This window comes from Schistocerca piceifrons, chromosome 1, assembly GCF_021461385.2.
Source record: "Schistocerca piceifrons isolate TAMUIC-IGC-003096 chromosome 1, iqSchPice1.1, whole genome shotgun sequence".
NCBI lineage: Eukaryota > Metazoa > Arthropoda > Insecta > Orthoptera > Acrididae > Schistocerca > Schistocerca piceifrons.
The window spans coordinates 625,131,547-625,155,794 of record NC_060138.1 but is presented as its reverse complement, the minus strand read 5'-3'; the positions used below and the strand labels follow the sequence as shown (position 1 = coordinate 625,155,794).

Sequence of the window (24,248 nt, the reverse complement as noted above, 5' to 3'; positions counted from 1 at the left end):
AGACAAATTATAGATTCAGGTATGACTTCTGAAGAAGGCTCAGTTATTTGGGCTGAAACCTATGTAAAGGTTGGTTTCATTACCGCAATCGAGGCTGATAGTTTCTTATACATTAGACCAACCAAAGGTCGTCCCGCTCCAATCTCCCTCCGTCGGACACTTCATGTGTGTCGCCAGCGGTCGGCGAGCACTGGCTGTCCTCGCCTCACCGGCGATCCGTCTCCGACTTCACTGCTGCTGCGTCCCGACTGCACTGCTGGTCCGTCTCCAACTGACTACCCAGACACACGACGACCCGGAAATGCTATTTGTCGCTCCAGAGATGGTATGACAGTGCACTTATCGATACGCGCTGCTGCTGCTGCTCACGGGCAAGTAGGGCAGTAAGTTAGTGACGCCAGTAAATTAAATAATAAAACGAGGTGGCAGTACGGTAATAGAAGATGACAAACAATAAATGGCATAAACACTAGCCGCACAGGTAGTGGCACCAGAGAGGCAATTCTGAAGTTGAGGTTGATAATGGAAGCAAGACTAAAGAACAATCAAGTAACGTTCATAGGAGCTGTTGACCTGGAGAAAGCGTTCGACGATGCAAATAGGTGCAAGATCTTCGAAACTCTGAGAAGAATAGGTTTACGCTAAAGGGAAAGACGAGTAATATACAATATGTACAAAAGCCAAGAGGGAATAATAAGAATGAACGACCATGCGCTCGGATGAAGAAGGGTGTAAGACAGGAGCCGACCGCGGTGGTCTAGCGGTTCAGGCGCTCAGTCCGGAACCGCGTGACTGCTACGGTCGCAGGTTCGAATCCTGCCTCGGGCATGGATGTGTGTGATGTCCTTAGGTTAGTTAGGTTTAAGTAGTTCTAAGTTCTAGGGGACTGATGACCACAGATGTTAAGTCCCATAGTGCTCAGAGCCATTTGAACCATTTTGTAAGACAGGGATTGTTCTTTTCCCCTTACTGTTCAATTAGTACATCGAAGGAGCAATGATAGAAATAAAAGAAAGGTTCAGGAGTGGAACCAAAACTCAAGGTGAAAGGATATCAATGATACGATACGCAGATGACATTGCTATCCTGAGTGAAAGTGAAGAAGAATTCTGAACTATCTGCTGAACGGAATGGACAGTCTAATGAGTACAGAATGTGGATTGAGAGTAAATCGAAGAAAGAGGAAAGTAATGAGAAGGAGCAGAAATGAAAACAGCGATAATAATTTAGCATCAGGATTGATGGTCACAAAGTAGATGAAGTAGATTATGCTACCTAGGCAGCAAAATAACCAATGACGGACGGACCAAGGAGGACATCAACAGCAGACTAGCAACGGCAAAAAGCGCATTCCTGGCCATGAGTAGTCTACTGGTATCAAACATAAACCTTAATTTGAAGTTTCTGAGGATGTACGTCTGTAGCGCAGCATTATATGATAATGAAACATGAACTGTGGGAAAACCGGAACAGAATATAATCGAAGCGTTTGAGATGCGATGCTGCAGGCGATCTTGAAAATTAGGTGGGGACAAGTAATTTGTGGAAAACACTGACAACTGACAACGAGAAGGACAGGATGATAGGACATCTGTTACGACATCAGGGAATGTCTTCCATGGTAATAGAGGGAGCCTTAGAGAGCAAAATTGTAGAGGAAGACAAAAGATTGGAATACATCCAGCAAATAATTGAGAATGTAGGTGCTACTCTAAGATGAACAGGTTGACGCTGGAGAGGAATCGTAGCAGGCCGCATGAAACCAGCCTCAAGATTGATGACGGAAAAGAAAAAAGTGTTACTTAACTAATTACAGTCAATATTACGGTCAGTTTTAGCCATTGTTGTTGGAAGAAATGTTTTATTTAACTGTTTGTAATCAAGCTGTTCATTATTATTCATTCTGCGAAAATATCTGGTCTCTCTACAAATGAATAAATTACTGAAATCTGATGGTGTTTCTAAATGTGGAGGCAACTGCTCAAAAAATCATTTAGTAATACCAACAGATGTCTGTAGTTTATTCAATCGTAGGAAAACTAGAAGTCAGAGATCGAGCTGAATTTGCAAAGTCAACACAATAGCACATCCAAAGATAACTTTCTCACAGCGTTGTCAATGACTTTACAAGCATTGGTGGTCCTTGTAGCACAATGTCGTCTTCCAACAAATTAACACAACTGCAGTGTGTGGTGCCACACCATATCACAGACCAGAAGTCAGCCAGCACACTTTCAGTCGATCTCAGACATTACAGAGACTACAGTCCGCAACAGCGTTTATGGCCTCTGGGACAGGGCTGCGCAGTAGACATCTGCACAGCTAGCCAATCAGCGCTTATTCTGTTCCTGCGTTCTGTCGTGTTTCACGTGCGCGGAGCTGATGGTAAGTGTTTGTAAGTTCCTATGGGACCAAACTGATGAGGTCATCGGTCCCCCGGTTTACATACTATTATTCTAACTTCAACTAACTTACGCTAAGAACAACACACACACTCCTTTCTGAGGGAGGGCTCGAACCTCCGACGGGGAGAGCCGCACGACCCGTGCAAGGCGCCTGGCCCGCGCTGTTATCCCGCTCGGCTATGCGGAGCTACGAATGACTGACTCCTGCTGTGTTCTGTGAGTTTTCCGGTATGGCTGAAGCCCCTAGAAGGCACCAACTTTTTCATTATCTAGCAAGGGACCTTATTTTTATAGTGTACTTGTTCTTCAAACGTGAGCCAGGTTGCGACGTTGCAAATGTGTAGCAGCGTCACGTAGTTGCTGTTTATGCACTATCAGCTGAGTTGACAACGCAGCAGTCCTTGTGAGCTTCGCTGCCATAGGCAATCAACGGTATTGCCGGCTATAACTACACACACTGTCGACAACTGACTGGCTTCACCTCCTTGTTCAACGACAAACAATAGCTCTGATGCATAAAGCGAAGCTCTCTGTCATGTATAAACAAAAGTTTATAACTGAATCTTGTTTTTCTTGCTACTATTTTCATATCATTTTAGCCTTCAATAAAGTTCGCACTGACGTCACCAACAGTTAAATAGTTTCAAACGCCACTGAAAGGCGTTTATGTCACTGCTGTAAAATGGCGCTGAAGTCTTCTTTCCGAAGTGTATCCAGCATCTTCTATCGCCCACGCTGGATCTCAGCAGTGGTGACAAAACGACGACCTTTGGGCTAGATATTCCGTATCGGGAAGATGGTGAAGTCCGCAGGAGCGAATTCTGGCGAGTAGGACGGAAATGTGATTGTCTTCTTTCTGCTCAAAAACTCACTTGTGGAGAGGGCATGGCGATAGCGTAAGATGTTGCTGTGGAGCGTTTAGATTTTCGCGCGTGTCAGATCCGGTCCCTTTCGCTGAATGTTCTCCGCCAGACGCCTGGAAATGTCGTAGTAAAAATCAGTATTGACGGTCAAGCCCGCGGGGGCGGATTCGTGATGCACAGTGACGCAAATATCTAAACTTGCTCACGCTGCGGACCTTACGATAACGGGCTACGCTTTGTCTCAAGGCCATATCCGTACACCCGCGTTCTGTAACCTGTAATATTCCTCGACACGAGGGATAGGTCATCCACTGCACCCTAACGGAGTTCTTGGCAGATTTCGAGGCGGCGACCCTTCTGCTCCTATGTCAGCAGTCTTTGGACGAACTTGGCAGCTCGCCTCATGTTGAAATCATGAGGATTTCCTGTACCGCTCCGCAGGACACACCCGTAAAGGCAGCGATGTTGTGCATTGTTCTCCGACAATGCTCATAAATAAGCTGCTGAATGGTGTTGACATTTTCGGGTGTTTTGGGCGTTGAAGGTCATCCCCATCTCGCGCTGTTTTCCAGTGACGCCACTCAAAACACATCGCACTAGTCACTGCAGTGTTGCCGTACACTTGCCAAATTGTGTCATGCGTCTCTGAGGCCGATTTCTGCAGTTTTGTACAGAATTTCGCGTTCGCTCATTTTATAACTTGTAGTACACGTGAATGTGGTGACAAACTTGGTCAGAATAGCGCTAGCTGCACAGTTCTCGATGTTAATAGGTCACTGTTCCTCGGCAGACTGACTGAACGATGCTCCCTACACCTTCGCCTGCAGCCTTGAACTGTCACCTGTTGTTTGTTACAGAGCTACGCTCTTAACTTTGATACTTCCATGTATTGGCTCACATACTGGAATTCTTCGAAATAAATTATATATTAAATTGAGAACGAAAAGAGAATAATATTATTTGCTTACTTACTTCCTCTTCCAGGATTAGTCTACTATAGAGACACACAGACCGAGGATTGCGGGAGACTGACACTGACCTGAAGGCGACCCGCCACTCACCATAAGTCCTTGAAATTTTTTTTTTCTTTGTAGTGACCTTTTACGGAATCACATTTCAGTATTTTACTTTGATAACGTGTTTTATTCAACCACGTTGCGCTTTCTTAGATCAATGTTGATACAGCCATAGTCATAAGATTTGAGTCTCTTCTCTCGCCTTAGGCTTGAATGTTCACCGAATTGTTCTACAAGTACAAGGTGAACAACAGCATCACCGACAAACTTTTACAAGTGGTAGTATGGACCAAAAGAAGAAAGGAATGTGTGGTAAAGATGGTCTCTAAAAGCCATACCGTACCTTAGGCGTTATGAGCGCTTGTTCATCTTCTCTATTATGAAACACATTTCTCTTGTTGAACAAGTGCTCATAGCTGCTAAGGCAAGGACTTCAGAGCTCAGGTTAACCAGCCTCTTTTTTCTTCTTTTGGTCCGTGCAATGATCTCTGAAAGTTTATCGGTTTAGCTCTTTTCCGTACTGTACACCGAAAGTGACGAAGCATTTTCTTCAATTCATCGTCATCGTTAAAAGATGAATCAGAAAAAACGTAAGTGAAACTTGAAACTTGTTGTACTGGTTGATCGTCGAGTATACGTTGGCTCTGACTGGATATTTTTCTTAACATCAATAACTTTCATTTTTGTCTTAGATATTTATTAAAAGAATTGCAAATGATTTCCAAAGTTCATTTTCTTCATCTCATGGGGTCACATGGTCATTTGCAAAATGGTTCAAATGGCTCTGAGCACTATGCGACTTAACTTCTGAGGTTATCAGTCGCCTAGGACTTAGAACTAATTAAACCTAACTAATCTAAGGACATCACACGCATCCATGCCCAAGGCAGAATTCGAACCTGCGACCGTAGCGGTCGCTCGGTTCCAGACTGCAGCGCCGGGAACCGCACGGCCACTCCGGCCGGCGGTCATTTGCAAAATTAAAGCATTAATTTGGGTACTTGTATTCATTTTTATTCCTGGGTGCACACGTTCATCCCGTTTATAAGTACTTTGTATATACACACATCAAAAAAGTTTTGCATCACCCGGATTCCCAGAACTTCTGAAGACAGACATTCACTGTGGATATTGTATCACAGACACAGTCCCTTTGACTGATCAGAGACGTTACTAAACCCACCCAAAGATGTAAACAACCGTGAATGAGCAGCGCCTATAAGATGGAGGGGGTCCGACAGCCGATCAATTCCAGTCATTTCACCAGGAAGGAGGTAGATGGCTCGTGTTGTCTGCAGTTCAGCCGTGCCTAGGCAGTCAATACCACGGTTCGATCGTGTCCTCATTGTTACTTTGTGCCAGGAAGGGCTCTCAACAAGGGAGGTTTCCAGGCGCCTCGGAGTGAACCAAAGCGATGTTGTTCAGACACAGAAGAGATACAGAGAGCTAGGAACTGTCGATGACATGCCTCGCGCAGGCCATCCAAGGGCTAATACTGCTGTTGATTATGTCTCGGAAGATCCCTGACAGTAATGTCACCATGTTGAATAATGCTTTTCGTGCAGGCACAGGACGTCATATTACGACTTAAACTGTGCGCAGTAGGCTGCATGGTGGCAAACGTTACTCCCGAGGTCCATGGCGAGGTCCATCTTTGCACGAGGTCCATGGCGAGGTCCACCTTTGCAACCACGACACTATGCAGCACGGTATAGATGGGCCCAACAACATGCCGAATGAACCGCTCAGGATTGGCATCACGTTCTCTTCACCGATGAGTGTCGCATATGCATTCAACCAGCCAACCGTCGGAGACATGTTTGGAGGCAACCCAGTGAGGATGAACGCCTTAGACACTTTCCAGCGTGTGCAGCCAGGTGGAGGTTCCCTGCAGTTTTGGGGTGGCATTATGTGGGGCCGACGTACGGCGCTGGAGGGCATGGAAGGCGTCGTAACGGCTGCACGGTAGCGCAGCCATATCGGCAGCATATTGGCGAGGTATTAGTCTTTATGGACGACAGTTCGCACCCCCATTATGCACATCTTGTGAACGACTTCCTTCAGGAAAACTACATCGCTCAACTAGATTGGCCAGCATGTTCTCCAGACATGAACCCTATCAAACATGCATGGTTTAAATTGGAAAGGACTGTTTATGGACGACGTGACCCACAAACCACTATGAGGGATCTTCGCCTAATCGCCGTTGAGGAGTGGGACAATGCGGGCCAACAGCGCCTTGATGAACTTGTGGATAGTATGCCACGACGAATAGAAGCATCAGAGCAAGAGGGCGTGCTACTGGGTATTACAGATACCGGTGTTTACAGCAATGTGGACCACCACCTCTGGAGGTCTCGCTGTCTGGTGGTACAACATGCAATGTGTGGTTTTCATGAGCAATAGAAAGGACGGAAATGATGTTTATGTTGATCTCTATTACAGTTTCCTGTACAGGTTCCGGAACTCTCGGAACCGAGGTGATGCAAAACTTTTTTTTATGTGTTTATATACGGTCCAGTTACATTAATGGGAGACCACCGCCTGTGTTCGATGTCAACGTGCGATAACCACTCATAGAGGGCAGGTCGCAGCACTGGCAGTGGGTGTTATAAAGAGCGTTTTATGCGGGGAGGGGGAGGGAGCGAAGAGGAAGTGGGGAGAAAAGGGGACGGGAAGTGGCGGACGCAGACAACATTGCAGTCGATGTCGTGATGCGAAAACGGAGTGATTTATCTGACGTTCAAAACGGCATGATAACTGGCCCAGAGGCAACAGTGGACGCATTTCCGAACCGGCCTACGTCTGTAACGTGTTCACTTTCTGCGGTGGTTAAAGTACACCATGCATGGCGAAATAGTACTATGCGAAACCGTGCAACTGTGTTACACCAGGCGCCATAGGTGCCAGGAGTGAACGATGTTGCAGTTAATGTTTTGGTGAGTTGACGTGAAACTGTTGAGAAATGACTGCCAACGCTACTAATTCGGTTCAGTGAACTTTGCTGGGTATGGGCCTCCGCAGCAAAACGTTGGTATATGCACACACGCTGACTGCTCTTCATCAGTGACGAAGGTTGGAATTTGCACGAAAGTACCGCAACTAGACTCCACTAAGTTGCGACAGGTGACCTTTTCAGATGAATCACGTTTTACGCTCCATCAGACAGATGGCCACTTTCGTTCATGGCGTGAAACGTCTGAATGCAAACACCTTCCAAAAGTCGTCGGAAGGATCCAAGCTGGATGATTCTCCCAGGGTGATCTGGTCACTATGGAAGATACAATGGATGAATAAAAGTATATGTCTATCGTTGGGGACGGACAATGTCCACACTCAATCGAGAATCTGTGGTACCAGCTCGATCGGGCTGTTCACCGAGGAAGTTAGCGCAGCTGGCCACGGACTCCACACCCTTGTCGGCACCTTCCAGAAACTCATTAACTCTCTTCTAGTGTGTCTCGCATCGGTCCTGGCTGCAAAAGGTGGTGTTGAGGCTTTCGAAAAGTGGTTACATTAATATGAGTGGAAGATTACCAGGAAAATACTAGTTCATCCTTTTAGAGGTTTCCAGTTCACTCAAGATTTATTGTTACAACATTGAGTATGGAGTACAGGAAATGATTATCCTTAGAGGACAGTACAAAGCGGTTTTGAGTTACCTGGTATCGACCCAGGTTGAAACAGTCATACTAGTATGAGGTTTGGCATCCAGGGGCGGACTCTGACATCCAGTCGACCACACAGATGGCGAATACTGCCTCCAGATCCGCTATGCCACGCCTGTCCGATCTGTTCACAAAGTTCTGTTAGAGTTGTTGCTTGACGAGTTGCATCAATGACTTCTCGTTCCATTCAAATCAACACATCACTTTCCTGTTATCAGAAAAAATGGCTCAAATGGCTCTGAGCACTATGGGACTCAACTGCTGAGGTCATTAGTCCCATAGAACTTAGAACTAGTTAAACCTAACTAACCTAAGGACATCACAAACATCCATGCCCGAGGCAGGATTCGAACCTGCGACCGTAGCGGTCTTGCGGTTCCAGACTATATCAGAAAAAAGACAGGTCTAACAACATTGTGCACGTACCGAGTGCAAGTTAACGTCCACTCCAGAAACAACAAATCTGAACGAGAGCTGCAGATCATTGCACCACAGACCTTAAGGCCTGGGTTGGGGCCAGTGTGTCATGGACTAACACATGCAATAGACAGTGCTTACCGGTGCTATGTGCTACGCACAAGCGACTATCACTTGCATGCAAGCTGAATCTGATTTCATCACTGATGCCATTGCTTCTTCCAAATGGTACTCTGATGGTAACAGTCGAGCCGTGCATGTTGATGCTGTGGCACAAGTGGAAAAAGGGTTTGAGAAGTGCGTGTTGGTAGTCCCATTGCTAATAACCGGTTCGCTACAGTTCACAGCGACACGTCTGGGTTCAGAAGCCCTGTTACCTGTGCTGTGATAACGGCTGCCTTGCAATATGACTATCCTGGCTTGTGTCTGTACTATTTAGACGTCCACAACCTCGTCTAAAGGTGTGAGAACATTCATTACTGATACCAACATAGTTGTGCAACAGACGCAGCGCTTCCGAAAGGACCACCCCACCACACTAAAGTACAGAATTTGACCCCTTTGAAACTCGATTAGTTGGATGTAGGAGGCAAGAGTGCATCTCTGTGGCATGTTTTCCTACTTGCTTCACACATATGCACCACCCTGAGACTTCTGACTGTGAGCATTCATTGTTAGAGGGTAGACACATACGGCGCTCAGGTGGATATGCCTCTACGCTATCTGTTGGCGGACGGCGTTGAAACTATTGACAGTAGATCCACTATCAACCATCTACATCTACATATATACACCGCTAGCCACCAAGCGGTGTGTGGCGGAGGGCACAATTGCCGCCAAAGTCATATTTCCCCCCCCCCCTCCCCCCTCCCCCCCCTGTTCCACTCGCGGATCGCGCGAGGGAAAAACGACTGTCTGAGCTCCTCAGTACGAGCTCTTATTTCCCTTATCTTTGAATGATGATCGTTACGCTTTTTGAAAGTTGGTGGTAATAATATATGCTCTACATCCTCGGTGAAGATTGGATTTCGGAATTTAATGAGCAGCCCCTTCTGTTTAGCGCGTCGTCTGTCTGCAAATGTGTCCCACTTCAAACTTTCTTTGAGATTTGTAACGCTCTTGCGATGGCTAAATGTACCAGTCACGAATCTTACCACTCTCCTTTGGACCTTCTCAATCTCTTGAATCAGACCGAACTGGTAAGGGTCCCACACAGACAAACAATAGTCCAAGACTGGACGAACTATCTCCCTTGTTGAAGGACTGCATCGCTTCGGGATTCTACCAATAAACCGCAATCTAGAGTTCACCTTACCTGTGTAATCTGATCATTCCATTTGAGATCACTTCGAATAGTCACACCCAGATAATTGACTGATGTTACCGCTTCCAAAGACTGATCATTTATTTTGTACTCATACATTAATAGGGATTTTTTGTTATACGCAGAAGGTTACACTTACTAATATTGAGAGATAAGTCCCATTCATTACATCACGCATTTATTTTCTGCAAATCCTCATTGATTTGTTCACAACTTTCGTGTGATACTACTTTCCTGTAGACTACGGCATCATCGGCAAACAGTCTAATGCCGCTGTCAATACCATCAACCAGATCCTTTATGTAAATCGTAAAAAGCAGAGGGGCACACCTTAAGTTACTCTTGTTTCCGTTGAAGTTACCCCGTTCAGGACGAGATACTGCTCCCTTTCTGTTAGAAAACTTTCTATCCAACCGCATGTGTCATTGGATAGACAATAAGCGCGCACTTTTTGTAGCAAGCGACAGTGCGGAACTGAGTCGAACGCCTTTCGAAAGTCGAGGAATATGGCATCAACCTGGGAGCCGGTATCTAGGGCCTGTTGTATATCGTGCACAAGGGGGGCCATGTGGCATATGCCATCATCGGATCAAAACTGACGTCGTCTTCCCAGGTTTTTTTTTTTTTCCGGCAGTGTATTTGCCAGAGAGGGTCCAAGAGAGGCGGCAATCTTGTCCCTGATTAATCAGCGTTGCTGCATTATCCTATGCCCCAGGTCAAAAACAATTTTTTTTTTGCGTATAAACCTTGGATAACTTGAATCAAGTGTTTACAGGTTGTGCAGAAGGCTGGTGCCCATTACATAAATAAGGAAAGCTAATAGCGTGCGGATGGCCGTGTGTGTCGGCAGGCGGGGCTCGCCGTCGTGATGGCGGTGAGGGCCCGCGGCTGAGCGCGGCGGCCATGGTGGCGGCGTGGCCCGCAGGGGGCAGCGGCCCGGGCTGAGCATGCGGCGCGCGGCCGCCGCCTCCGCCTCCGCCCCCGCGCCCGCGGCCCCCGCCGGCCCGCCCCCGCCGCCGCCCCCGCCGCCTCCGCTGCTGCCGCTGGTGCTGCTCCTGCTGGCGTTCGCCGCCGCGACGCTGGTGCCGGCGGCGGGCGCGGCGCCGCCCCCCAAGTACAGCACGCGCGTCGTGCGCACCAAGTACGGGCCGGTGCGCGGCCTGGTGCTGCAGCAGACGGTCGAGGCCTTCCTGGGCGTGCCGTACGCGTCGCCGCCCGTGGGCGCGCTGCGCTACATGCCGCCGCTGACGCCGTCGCCGTGGAGGCACACGCGCCTCGCCGACGCGCTGTCGCCCGTCTGCCCGCAGCGCACGCCTGACATCTCCAACCGCAGCGACGCGCTGCTGCGCTTCCCGCGCGGCCGCCTGCGCCAGCTCGAGCTGCTGCTGCCGCTGCTCGCCAACCAGAGCGAGGACTGCCTCTACCTCAACCTCTATGTGCCGCGAGCCGGTGAGTAGCCAGCACCACTTACACTCTGCATCCCACCCACGGTTGGGACACCAACTGACGTGATGCACTAAATAAAACAAATGAGTATTATATTGCTTTATTCTCTCTGACCAACTCAAAAGAGTGGAAATGCATGTCTCTGACAACGGTTAATACTGAATAGCATACACGTACCTGTCCAAATGTTTGACTCATACCAAAAACAAAGTACGTTCCGTCATGAACAAAGCACATTACGGAGAATAAAACTGACCTGTTCAACACCTTCCGTACCTGTTTTAATCTGCTCTTGCAACGCGTCTCATCAGCAACGATAATTGGATACTGGCGCGTTCTGGGATGTGCAATAAATACAATTACATCCTACCTTAACACACGTCACAATGTCTCTAGGCTCTCGCAGTTAAAACAAAATGGTTAAGCTACAAAGAATAAAATGTTACCTGTTTCACAGTCACATCCAGTAAAACTATCGAGATTTCGATAGCGTTTTTCAACTGCAGATATCGAGCGAGAGCAAAGACAAATGCCTAACACTTATGAGAAGGCGGGAGCGACATTAAATAATTTATGTTAAAAAATGACGGAATTCCTCCAGCTGTATTAAGGTGGTGGTTTTATTGGCGACTAGTTTCGATATTGTTACAACATCATCTTCAGACCCCTACTTGTTCGCCCTCCGCATGGAACACGCCTATCTAGTGTTAGACACATACGGTTGCTGTCAACAAGTATGGGCCTGAAGATGATGATGTAACAACATCGAAACTAGTCGCCAAGAAAACCAACACCTTAATACAGCTGGAGGAATTTCGTGATTTTTTAACATATATTATACTAGCTGACGTCCCAAATCGTCCATTTCAATTATGGATATACGAAGACATTAAATAATGTTCTTGGCGCATCGCGTCACTCCCCCATTGATCCACAGCTACTCAAGTCGCCTTCCAGCATATGCGTCACTAGTCCTATACAGATGGCGCAGACAGCCGTTAAAAACTCGAAATGAAGCTACCTAATGGTCAAGAAGATTTTCTTTCAGGATTCCACAGCCGAAGATTCCCAGGTAAGGCCTATGCCTATTTAAAATACTTCAAAAGGGGTAAATGTTTTGTTTAAATGATTATCAAAAACTGATATAACTGAAGCCGATTTTATGTTATAATAACTTATTGAATATTTGATTCACGACACAGTGATTAAACAAAGTGATTGTGGAGAACAATTTCGAGCAGAAGGCACATCCATTAACTACAAAATCCTAACGCAACAAGAGCAAGAAAAAGTCAGAACCTCTCACCGCATGAATAACTAATTTTAAGCAAATGTATCGCCTAGAAAGAGCTTTCGTTTTACGTAAGAGTTCATTTCCCACAATTCGAAAATGCTGAAGTCAACGAAACAAAGACAGTGGAAGACTGCGTGCGAGTCAAGGCACACACAAAGAAAGGCTTCACGAATTTTTATCGGCCGCAGAATACAATGTGGGTATAAGGAACCTATACAAAACTGATCTTTACTTACCCACGATCTCAGAGCAAGTGTGTTAAAACGATTCAACTTCCGCTTGCCAGCACAGACTGTTGTCCCACACCGTTTAGTTAAAAATCCAACAGCCACAACCTGTCTAAGAGGACGGTGCAGACCTCACACGTCACAAAACGTGACATTCCTTGGCGAGCATTTCTATTAGTTGGAATATTTTCGACAACAGTTGGGCCCCAGTTTACGACGTGATCAAGACGAAGCCGCAAGAGCTTTGACCCAGTTTCTATACGAGTCTGAGTCTCTCAATTTTTGTTCACAAGGCTTGACAATATTATTGAAAACTAGCTGATCTCTCACGTTTGAAAGCTTTCCACTGTGAATGCACATAAGTGATGTCAGTCACTTTATTTCCCTAATGTAGTTTTCTAGCGTTTTAATATCTTCCATCGCGTGGATTAGAGGTAGCGGTTGTTAAGCCAGTGGCGGTTATATTTATTTAGCATACAAGTGGGTAAAAACTATGAAAACACGCAGCTACGTGTTTCCAGAGTCACGCTCTCATCAGGTGGCTGTACATTCTTTAATATTAAACAAATGCGCCCTAACATGCGGAACGGCAGTCTCTAAACAAAACCATTTTACACACAATAGCCATGAAGTAAAACGGTTAGGGTACTTAATTATGTCTTACATTGACCTTAACTTTCGTCCTCTCAGGTACATCACACTTCTGTACTGATAAATACCGCAGGATACCATTTCGAGAGACCTAGTTATGATTTACTAGACGGTTACGATTATTATATAAGATATAACGGTTACAAATGCAGATATTTTTATGTATCGTACCTTAATACATCAACACTTCCTGTGTTGGTTGTTATTTCTCTACATTGTACAGTCTTCCCATGAACTCAACTCTACGACCTGACGTTTTCTGCACGGTCATAAATACACCAGTAACTACACCTGTCAGTATAGACTTTGGGTTTTGTATCCACGCATCCACACTTCAGCACCTGACCTGCTGCCAAGGAGAAGATAAACGTTAATGGCTTGCTCCTGCGACATGTACTTGCAGATATTAACCAAAGTACTGGTCCTAAAGCTATAATTGTGAGTCTGAAAACGAAGTAAATATTGAAGTAATCTTGTCGCCTATAGAAATATCTGCACCTGTACCAGCTACATCCTGTATATATACGAGGGCTTTTCAATAGTGATCATAATATTTTTTTGAGAAATTACCTTTTCTACCCATCCAGTGAAATTTTCAATATTCCAAGGAGTTTTCGTAAAGTTTCTTGTCTATTTTCTCTAACACTGACAACAGCGGTGTTGTTTACTTCCGTAAGAGAAGTCCACCTTCCTTTGAAACTGACTGTTTTTGCTCTTGAAACAATTTAAATCATCTTAGAGCTGTGCTGTAGGGAAGACTCCCCATAGATCTCCAGTAACATTGCATAGGCCTCAACTGAAGACTTGTAACAAAAGTAGAATTTAGAAGCCGCATATTATTCATCGCACGTCATCTCCTTTCGTGCGGCAGGCAATACTGAATAGATTCCCGGTCTCTCACAGGCGTGGACCAGGGATGGCAACAATGAAACTATTACGAAGTATGTACTACACCTTAGGCTAGCAGTATGTCATTAAATTCCAACACGAGAAGCTATGGGGACAAAAAGCGTATGTTCTTGATTGAACAGCCCTCGTATACCCAAGAATGTTATATTAGATTTTCAGGTATATGTCTTAACTCGTGGCACATTTTGAAATGATCTGCTCCACAGTATCGTAGTACGTCACTAGAGGACCCAAAACAACATGGCGCAGAGCATTCATGAAGTGGAGTATCGTGTGGTAATTCGTTTTCGGCAACAGCGGAAATGTTGCAGCAGCGTCAAATTTATCAGGATTCGAAAAATGGGATGGAGACTTGACGAACTTCCAGCATGCTGGATCAGCTGTGAGTCAGCAACTTCTGTTAATCAGTACAACGAAAACCAGTCCAAAGTTGCAAATTTAATAATCATTCGATGACTAGTTTCGGACCGAGATCCATTTTCAAAGCATCGTAATATGATCAATAATGGTACTAGGCGTGTTTTTTAAGTAAGTACCGTTTTGAAATTTAAAAAAAGACGTGCTAAGATATCTCAATAATCTTATTTTTACATGAAAGCTTGTACCTTAATCTACTTTTCTACATACTTACCGTCAATATTGAGGCACTTGTCATAGCGTTTTATCAGTTTTTGAATACGTCCTCATAGAAGTCTGCCGCCTGACTTGTTAACCACTGCATCACCACTGTTTTGACTTCGTCATCGTCTTGAAGACGTTAACCGCCCAGGTGTTTCTTTAAGTGCAGGAACAGATGGTAATCACTGGGCGCAGGACTGGGCGCAGGATCGGACCTGTACGGAGGTCAGATTCACACAGAAAAGTGAAGTTTAAGCAAACAATTTCTGCCCGCAAAATCATGTGCACAGTTTTTTAGGACAGAAAAGGAGTATTGATTGCGGAATTTCTGCCTCATAATGAGACAATCAATGCAGCAGCTTACTGTAAAACATTGCACAATCTGCGCCGTTCAGTTCAGAACAAACGACGTGGCAAGTTGAGCAAGGGCATCGTTTTGCTGCAAGACATTGCCCGTCCGCTTGTGGCGTATCAGACCAAAGATCTCATGACATCTTTTCGATGGGAAATTCTAGATCATCCTCCGTACAGCCCCGATCTTGCGCCCAGTGACTACCTTCTGTTCCTGCACTTGAAGAAACACTGGGCGGTCAGCGTCTTCAAGACGATGAGGAAGTCAAAACAGTGGTGATGCAGTGGTTAACAAGTCAGGCGGCAGTCTTCTATGAGAAAGGTATTCAAAAACCGGTACAATGTTATGACAAGTGCCTCAATATTGACGGAAATTTTGTAGAAAAGTATATTAAGTCTCAGGCTTTCATGTAAAAATAAAATTATTGAGATATCTTAGCACGTCTTTTTTTAACTTCAAAACGGCACTTACTTAAAAAGCCTCGTATTCCCGAAGACATGAAAACCATGACCAAAACTCAGTATACGCTGTAACTGTTCGTTGCACATCTTCGGAAATACCATTTTTGATTACGTTACGATGATTTGAAAATAGGTCTCGGTCCGAAGCTAAACATCGAGTGAGTAAAAAAACTAAAATTTGCAATTTTTTCGTTGATATCATTCTTGACTTGTCTCCTTAATTCATTTCTTATAGCTCCTGGCAGCATAGTACATTTGGACATCGCCGTTGTGTTAGGAAGGAATCTTCCCATTCGCGATGGACGAGCAGCGGCTTGATGCGCCGGGCAGGTCTGCAGCTTGTAATTTGAGGCCACGTCCCTGGACAGCAAGGAGGCGAACGCCCGGCCTCCGCATCAAAAATTCATTGCCGCCAGCCGCAATGTGTGTCCAGGGGGATGCGCAGTCCAATCAACACCAAAGCCGCAGCGCCTAAATCCGCCCGACGTGTTCGCTGCTGCCGCGTGCTGTACCGGACGGTGTCCGATAACTCTGCCATCGTTACTGCCCTTATTAATTCCAATACAATGTTGTTGGTAAACTTTTAGTGTACTCCAAGTGCTGATATATGTGGAGACAAGAAATGAATTTTACGCCTTCATCATCAGGTTCCACGGTCTACTATGAGAAACAATAGTTGTTGTGTTATCTTGATGTGGAACGAGGAACAGACCCCCATGAAATACACATCGTAGCTGGAGAAAGACTAGGCAATTACCGTCCCATGCGCAGACTGCCCCATCACCGCAACGAAAACTACAGCGCTTAGAGCGGTGCCTTGACCTGGAAGCACTCACTGCAGATGAATGACGCCGCGATTTGTTCAGCGGTGAATCACGGATCTGCACTGCTCCGGATGACCATTGTTGGCTAGTATAGCGACCTGAATAGAGGTCCCATTCTGCCAATATTTTAGAGGTACAGCGGTGTTACTCGAGACATCATGCTGTCGGGAGCCATCGGGCATGACTTTAGGTCGCGGCTGGTACAAATTGACGGAACGCTGATGACACAACGGCACGTCACGGTTACCACGTGTCCTCATGCGACTGTATTGTGGTGCCTTGTTCAACATAACGGTGCTTATCTGTACATGATACGTCTCTCTTTGAACTGAGTAGGAACAACTGAGGCGTCAACTCCTTCCTAGAGCAAGTTTCTAGGAGATCTTTATCCAGTTACAACAGTTTTGGGCCAGCTTGCCTGGTGAGGATACAAGAGCTTCATTACACCTCTCCCAGCCGAACCAATGGAGGGAGAGGGGGAGGGTTACATTGTTCGTTTTAAATTGGACCCGATTTTACAATTATTGACGTAACATTAAAGAACCTCTAAACCCGCGGTTTTTTTTTGTTTTTTTTTGTGCTCGACTTCTGGGAGGAATAACTTCTTTTTGTAGACGGTGTATGTATAGGCAGTAAATCACGCTGCAATGTGACTATCACATAACTTTTAGCGAAAGCATCGCGTCCTTTCGCCGACGGAGAATTTGCAACAAAGTGCTTTGTCGTTGGCACAACGATCTTACGTCCAACAGAAATCCGTCTTTTCTAAACAGTTTCTCTTTCAAGCTTAACAGAGTGCAGACATATTGAGTAAACGGCCTTTAGGGCGTTCTGTATTAATGTTGGACCATGCCTCTTCAGGCAGTTTGTAGTTTCAGTGTATTCCGAATAAGGCGTGGTTTTCCGCGCCGAAACCTAGGTCAACATCCGGCTTCTATTTGCAATCGAGGAGGATTCTTTACAATCATTAAACGGTGGAGACGTGGCGTTGAGCAACAGCACCCGTGTAACTTATGTTGCTCATCTTACTTTGTTCGTGACAGGTTGAGCTGGACCTGATGGAGCATCTGCTTGACTTGATCCTATGGCAACCACACTTAGGGTGGATTAAGAACTTCCTTGCCTGTAATACACAGTCGACAGACATTTATTGGAAAAAAATAACCTCGATCACTAAAATGATGGGTGACAATTCTGGTACTGTGACTCTGGTGTGAAAAAAAGTTGAAAGAAGTTGGTCTACTGTAGCGAATACCAGTAATACACCACGTTCCTTATCTTGTTAATCTACTGGCAGAATATAGCAGTCTAAGTTCGTAAAGGACGTACATGCCTAGTGTAGGAATCCCTGAGAGCGGTAAGTGGCTGGCTGGTTGTGGTCGGGGCGTAAATACTTGCTAACTTCAATATTTGGAAAGTTAAGGCTAATTATGCAAATCAGTTTTAAAAGAAGGAAGAAATAATTAATTTAAACAGCACAGAAAAGGGGTTCACGATGCTGAAAGATGGTGAAGGATAGACTATTTAGTGTCCTGTGGGTAAGACGCCATTACTGCGTAGATGCTGAAGTTCGGCGGAATATGGAGGCCTCGGTGCTGGACACTGGTGGCTAGGGAAACACAGCTGTAAGGTAAAGCGCGAGGGGGTTCCGCTGACCATTCCGGAAGCCAGCTGTTAGTGGCTTTCCCAGTTGAGATTTCCGCATCCAGCATTGCTGACACTTGTTTTGCCCAATCAGCGACATGGGACAGCGTGCAGCAAATGGTAGCTGTGTGTCCACTACCAGAACTCTCGAGGACTCGTCAGGAAACGGATCGAGAGCTTTACCCAGCCGATAGCAACGACGAGTGCTGGAACGCTCACCTCGACGTAAGATTGCACTGCCCTGTACACTGAGCACCACCGTCAAAGGCAGAAGTTCAGGGACTGGGAACAGACCGGAGGTGGCAGACTTGGCACCTGTAGCTCGTCTGGCACGGGTCGTCAACCAGTCTGGCATCGGCTGCTTGTTGGCCCACGTTGGCTAACCACACGTTTGTTATAGTGATGCACGCCTTCCGTTTACGTATGAATCAGCGCCTTAACAATTTGGAAACCCCTGGCTCGTCCTACAACTTGGTGCCCTTCCGTTACCTCGACAGCACTGCTGGGCGTGGCTTTGCTCGCCTGTTGATAGATAAACGGGCCTGTTGAAATCGACACACTGCTGCCTCGGCTGCCTATAGCATTATACATAGCCGTAGCAAAGCTTCTGTTTCCATGCTTGTGCCTAAAACTTGTCGGTGGCACTACAGCTAGTTCATCAAATGCAGAAACTCCAGGTCAAAAGATTAAGGGCAGCTACTCACAGACGTCCAGTGTGGGTTGTAGTTAGATGATGCGTTAATGTGAAACCGATTAACACTCAAAAAAATTAGTTCCAATTGTGGCCATCAGGTGAAAATCTGGCGCAAGGAAGACGTATAGAAATATTTCCATACGTAACTAATTAGGAAAGGGGCTTGTGCAGAAAAGGTCAAAAAAGTGAGAAAGGCATAATGGTGATTTTATTATTAACTGCTGCTTACACAATTTATTCAGTGTGAACACAGGAGATATCAACGAGATGCCGCATACAGGTGATCAACAGTTGATCGCAGCACTTCGGGGGAATATGAGCAACGTCTCCCTGTACGCTGGCCTTCGTATCAAGTAGAAACCGAACGTCTCTTTGGTAAGCGTGTTCTTTTAGATATCCCTAGAGCCAAAAGTTACACGTATGCAAATCAGGTTTTCTCGCAGGCTATGCATCTGGAAACCCTCTGGAAATAACACGCTCGTGGAAGATTGCATTAAGCAGATCTTACACTGGACGAGCGACATGAGCTGTTGCCCCACCATGCATTAAAATACAGATTTACACACAGCTGCGCTCTTTCAAAGCAGGATTTACGGTAGAACTGACAGGTCGTTCGGGTGTATTTCCTTCAAAGAAGAAGGGTCCGAGAACAACGGTTCTCATAAGTCCACACCACACAGTCACATATGGTGAGTGCAATGGCTCTTCGTGCACAGCACGCGGTTTAATAGTAATCCACATTTGCCAGTTCCGTGTACATATTCCATCCTTTGGTGTAAAATGTGCCTCGTCATTGCCCAGCCACATATATATCTACTTCGATCCGTGCCAGAAACCGAAGAGCAAATTCACAACGTTGCTGTGGATCATGGATCTTCAGTTGCTGAATATTGTACTGGTATCAGTGTAAAATAAACCGCAAAACATTCCGTAGTGTTGACCATGAGTTGGAAAATTCTCGTGACACTGCATGACTATTAGCAGTACATAGGGGACGTGCTGCATGGTGTTACGGCAATAGCAACCTCGACAATAACTTGCACTGGGATATTTCGTCCAGGTGGCACGCCAAGATGACCCGTGCCTCATAATTTCATTAGCATCTTCTTTAAACAACTTAATGACACCAGGCCTCTTCTAAGTTGGCGATACTCTCCTAATGAGGCACTGTGGTTGCCAAAGACCACACAAAACAGATTCGCAAACAGCGCACGTCTCTCCTCTGGATAGCCAAACTGTTCACTCACGTCATGGCTTATCAAAAGACAGTGCGGATGTCATACAATCATACTGGCAGTGATCAGCGCCAGTTTTGCACTTGGTGGCTGGACTTGGAACCCTTTTTTTCCACCATACGCCGGCACGGTAGTTCAGCGTGTTCGGTCAGAGGGCTGCTTGCCCTATGTAATAAAAAAACTGAGTAAAGGAGTCAACGATGAACTTGAATGGATGTTATCTGACATCCGCCCCGACCGAACGCAACGAACAGTATCGAACGAAATGAAAATGAACAAGAAAAAAAGGAGTAGCGTCTTTGATTCATAATCAAAACGTCTTTGGTCACGGTTTCGAAGTCCTCCGCTGCTTAAATTTTGATTAATAGTCGGCATTGGTGGCCGAAGACTTCCGGCATAAGAAGTCACCCTCATTCTGCCAACGGCCTTGTCAAAGAGGGCGGAGGAGCGGACACAGGTTCAGGGCATTCTTTTGTCCTACGGGTGGGAAACTGCCCCTAAAGGCGGGAGAATCAGCAACGACCTACGACTTGAGGATGCAGAAAGAAATGGTAACCCTTTCATTAAAAACACGTAAAATGTATCCACAGGACATGAGGCCTGTAATTAAAGACGTGGCATGATGGTGTCTCCATTAGCAAAAGATTCCGGAATAATACCCCATTCGGATCTTCGGGAGGGGACTGCCAAGTGGGAGGTTACCATGAGAAAAAGATTGAATAATCAACGGAAAGATAACGTTCTACAAGTCGGGGCGTGGAATGTCAAAAGCTTGAACATGGTATGGAAACTAGAAAATCTGAAAAGGAAAATGCAAAGGCTCAATCTAGATATAGTAGAGCTCAATGGAGGGAAGTGGAAAGAAAACAAGAATTTATGGTCAGATGAGTATAGGGTAATATCAACAGCAGCAGAAAATGGTATAACAGGAGTAGGACTCTTCATGAAAACCAAGGTAGGTAGGTCATACACAATATGTACAACAGCTAAGAGGGAATAATAAGAGTGGACGACCAAGAATGAAGTGCTCGTATTAAAAATGGTGTAAGACAAGGATGTAGCCTTTCTCCACTACTGTTCAGTCTGTGCATCGATGAAGCAAAGATGGAAATAAAAGAAAAGATCAGGAGTAGAATTAAAATTCAAGGTGAAAGGATATCAGTGATAAGATTTGCTGATGACATTGCTATCCTGAGTGAAAGTAAAGAAGAATTAAATGATCTGCTGAACGGAATGAACAGTCTAATGAGGACACAGTATCGACTGAGAGCAAATCGAAAAAACAAGAAGGTAATGAGAAGTAGTAGAATTGAGAACAGCGGGAAACGGAATATCAGGATTGATGGTCACGAAGTAGATAAAGTTAAGGAATTCTGCTGCCTGGGCAGTGAAGTAACCAATGACGGACGGAGCAAGGAGGACATCAAAAGCAAACTAGTTACGGCAAATAAGGCATTCCTGACCGAGAGAAGTCTACTAATATCAAATATCGGCCTTAATTTGAGGAAGTAATTTCTGAGAATGTACGTCAGGCGTATAGCATTATACGGTAGTGAAACATGGACTGTGGGGAAACCGGAACCGAAGAGAATGGAAGCATTTGATATGTGGTGCTACAGACGAATGTTGAAACTTAGGTGGACTGATAAGGTAATGGATGAGGAGTTTCTACGCAGAATCGGAGAGGAAAGGAATATGTGGAAAACACTGACAATGAGAAGGAACAGGATGATAGGACATGTGTTAAGACATTAGGGAGTGACGTCCATGGCACTGGAAGGAGCTGTACGGGGCAAAAACTGTAGGGGAAGACAGATATTGGAACATTGGAACACATCCAGCAAATAATTGAGGACATAGGTTGCAAGTGCTGCTCTGAGATAGATTAGCACAGGTGAGCAATTTGTGGCGGGCCGTAGCAAACCAGCCAAAAGACTGAAGACTGATGAAAAAAAAAAAATCGCGTTAGCATATCTACCAAGTTTCGTTTCCACACGAAAATTACAGCTCTCATTGAACCTCCTTGAGTAGCTGCACTTCTACATCTACATCGACATCCATACTCCGCAAGCCACCTGACAGTGTGTGGTGGAGGGTACCTTAAGTAGCTCTATCGGTTCTTCCTTATGTTAAATTTGTTATAGCTATCCGTTATTAGAAAGCTAACCAGTTGAACACAATTTGGCAATAATATACGAGCACGCCCCACCTGGAATGTAATATAAGATAGAACCTTCCGCGGCTTAAACATATTTCAGACCACTTTACCATGCAGTGGTACCACCCTTAACACAACAATAAAACAGATAACCACTGTGTGTTTGATAGCACGGCTTAAAGGTGAATCATAGCGAGACATTGGCGACCTCACGTTCGATGGTTTTTTTCGAGCACCGCTGGCAGGACACTAATCTTGTGCACCGCTGCTCAAGCGTTTACAACTTCGAAGTTCGTATCTTCGCAATTCTCACTTGTGTGCAGAGAGCATGGACTTTACTGGAGCCAAAACCCCAGACACCATCCACCCACAAGGACCAGGAATCATGTCTGCATGTTGATAACAGGTCACCGCTAGACGCTGGTTCAGGCTCGGTTGAGCATCAGGCAACCCAAGTGCTGGCAATGCGAACTTGCAGCTCCGTCCATACTGCCCACACGGTCTTGCCTGTTGCTTCCTTCTTGAGTCCTTCCTTGTCGGCCTCCCGCAAACTGTTTACTCCAGATGAGGCCCGTGCCGTCCAGCAGGATGGCTTTTTTCGGCCTGACGCTCCTCCTGGATGACCAGGCGTCAAGCAAAGGGCGGACAAGCCCATCGCAGAGTGCAAGAATCCATCGCACCGTAATTCGCACCACAGCTATAAAGACAGTCAACATACTGCCGGCTCCCACGATTTGGGCCATCGGCAGTTCACATCTTTCCCCACAAGCCATCGATGAAGTGGTGTTGTGCCCGTTTTTTGGTCACACTGGCTGAATAGAGGCGTTTTCGAACGTTTTTCTGAAATTGCGCTAATACACAAAGCTTTTAATAGATAAAAAGGAAAGCCAACAAATGTGCCCTGCGATTCTCTGTGGGTATTAAATGTCACCAATCTGGCATTAGGACTGTTCTTAGTTTGAAAAGAAGATCGTGGGTGAAGCAACTTTCGGAAAGATGGAATGTGCACTTTCCAAACAGTGGATTAATTAAAAGTGAAACACAATCCACAAACAAAATCCACAAAAGGAGGCACTTAAGAAATGTTTTTAAGGATTTATTATACTATTCCAAAGGCCGTAAAATGAAGCTTTGACAACAGACTTTTTAGTCTCCAACCGTGATTCGGATTCTTCACGCAGCCCGAGTAACAGTATGGAGGACATGTCAGAGTTACTCGAGCTACAATTATAGGACGTAGCTTGCTCGTGTTTGAGGCGCCGCAGCTGCAAGTGTATCACGTGCTTCCGTCCACTGACACGAGAGAGTTTGTAAATACTGTGGCTCCCAACTTGTTAGTCAGTCTCACCAGTTCCTTGAAGCCTTACATGCACCGTCGATTAGCAGAGAGACCTTTTCAGTACTGCTTTCGGATTGATATTGCCCTCTGGAGTGTTTGTGCACGTTTATGTCAACTCGCTACGCTCTGGCCCTCCTTTTTGCGCAGCCGTTCATTTCGTGAACGCCGTCATCGATCTCGGAAAACGCCTTTGTGTTTCACCGGTTCCAGCGTTACTGACAGTACAAGTAGTCGTAATCTACGTTCTACCTACACGGTGTAAGATACAATAGATTTAGTGACTTCAGCCAATTTGAATTTGATGTTAATAATTCTGAAATTTCTTTTGCAGTGGAATTCAGTCGGAACTGGCCGGATTGCCATTTAATCGTATAGTTATGGAGAGCGTCCAAACTACAGAGAATTTGGAACTTTCTACGACAAGTATCGTCGTGATCAGGTCCTGCAATTGTCTAAAACTACTTCACTCTAAACATCGAGAAGTCAACAGAAATACTTTTAAGATAAGTTACTGTGTGATGTAAATAAAACGCCCCTTTTTCGCAAGCATAAAGCCTGCCTCGAAATCGACATTTCTGTTTAAGATTACATGAAATATGTTAGTACGTAGATGTTTAATAAATAGGATATGTTCTTTGATTATAGTGTATGGTGTGTTCTATTTGTGCGGGGATCGTGCGGCTACCCCGGTGGGTACTTGGCG

General features: G+C 45.5%; 1 protein-coding gene across 1 annotated transcript in view; it reads left to right on the top strand.

Moving 5' to 3' along the window:
• The first annotated feature begins 10,640 nt into the window (after positions 1–10,640).
• The window catches only part of LOC124757926 (neuroligin-2-like), a 57,040-nt gene continuing 43,432 nt past the window's right edge, over positions 10,641–24,248 (top strand). Inside the window, exons 1-2 of the mRNA XM_047249077.1 lie at positions 10,641–10,670; positions 10,809–11,142. Coding sequence (XP_047105033.1) covers positions 10,641–10,670; positions 10,809–11,142 — 364 coding nt within the window. The remainder of the gene's footprint in view (positions 10,671–10,808; positions 11,143–24,248) is intronic.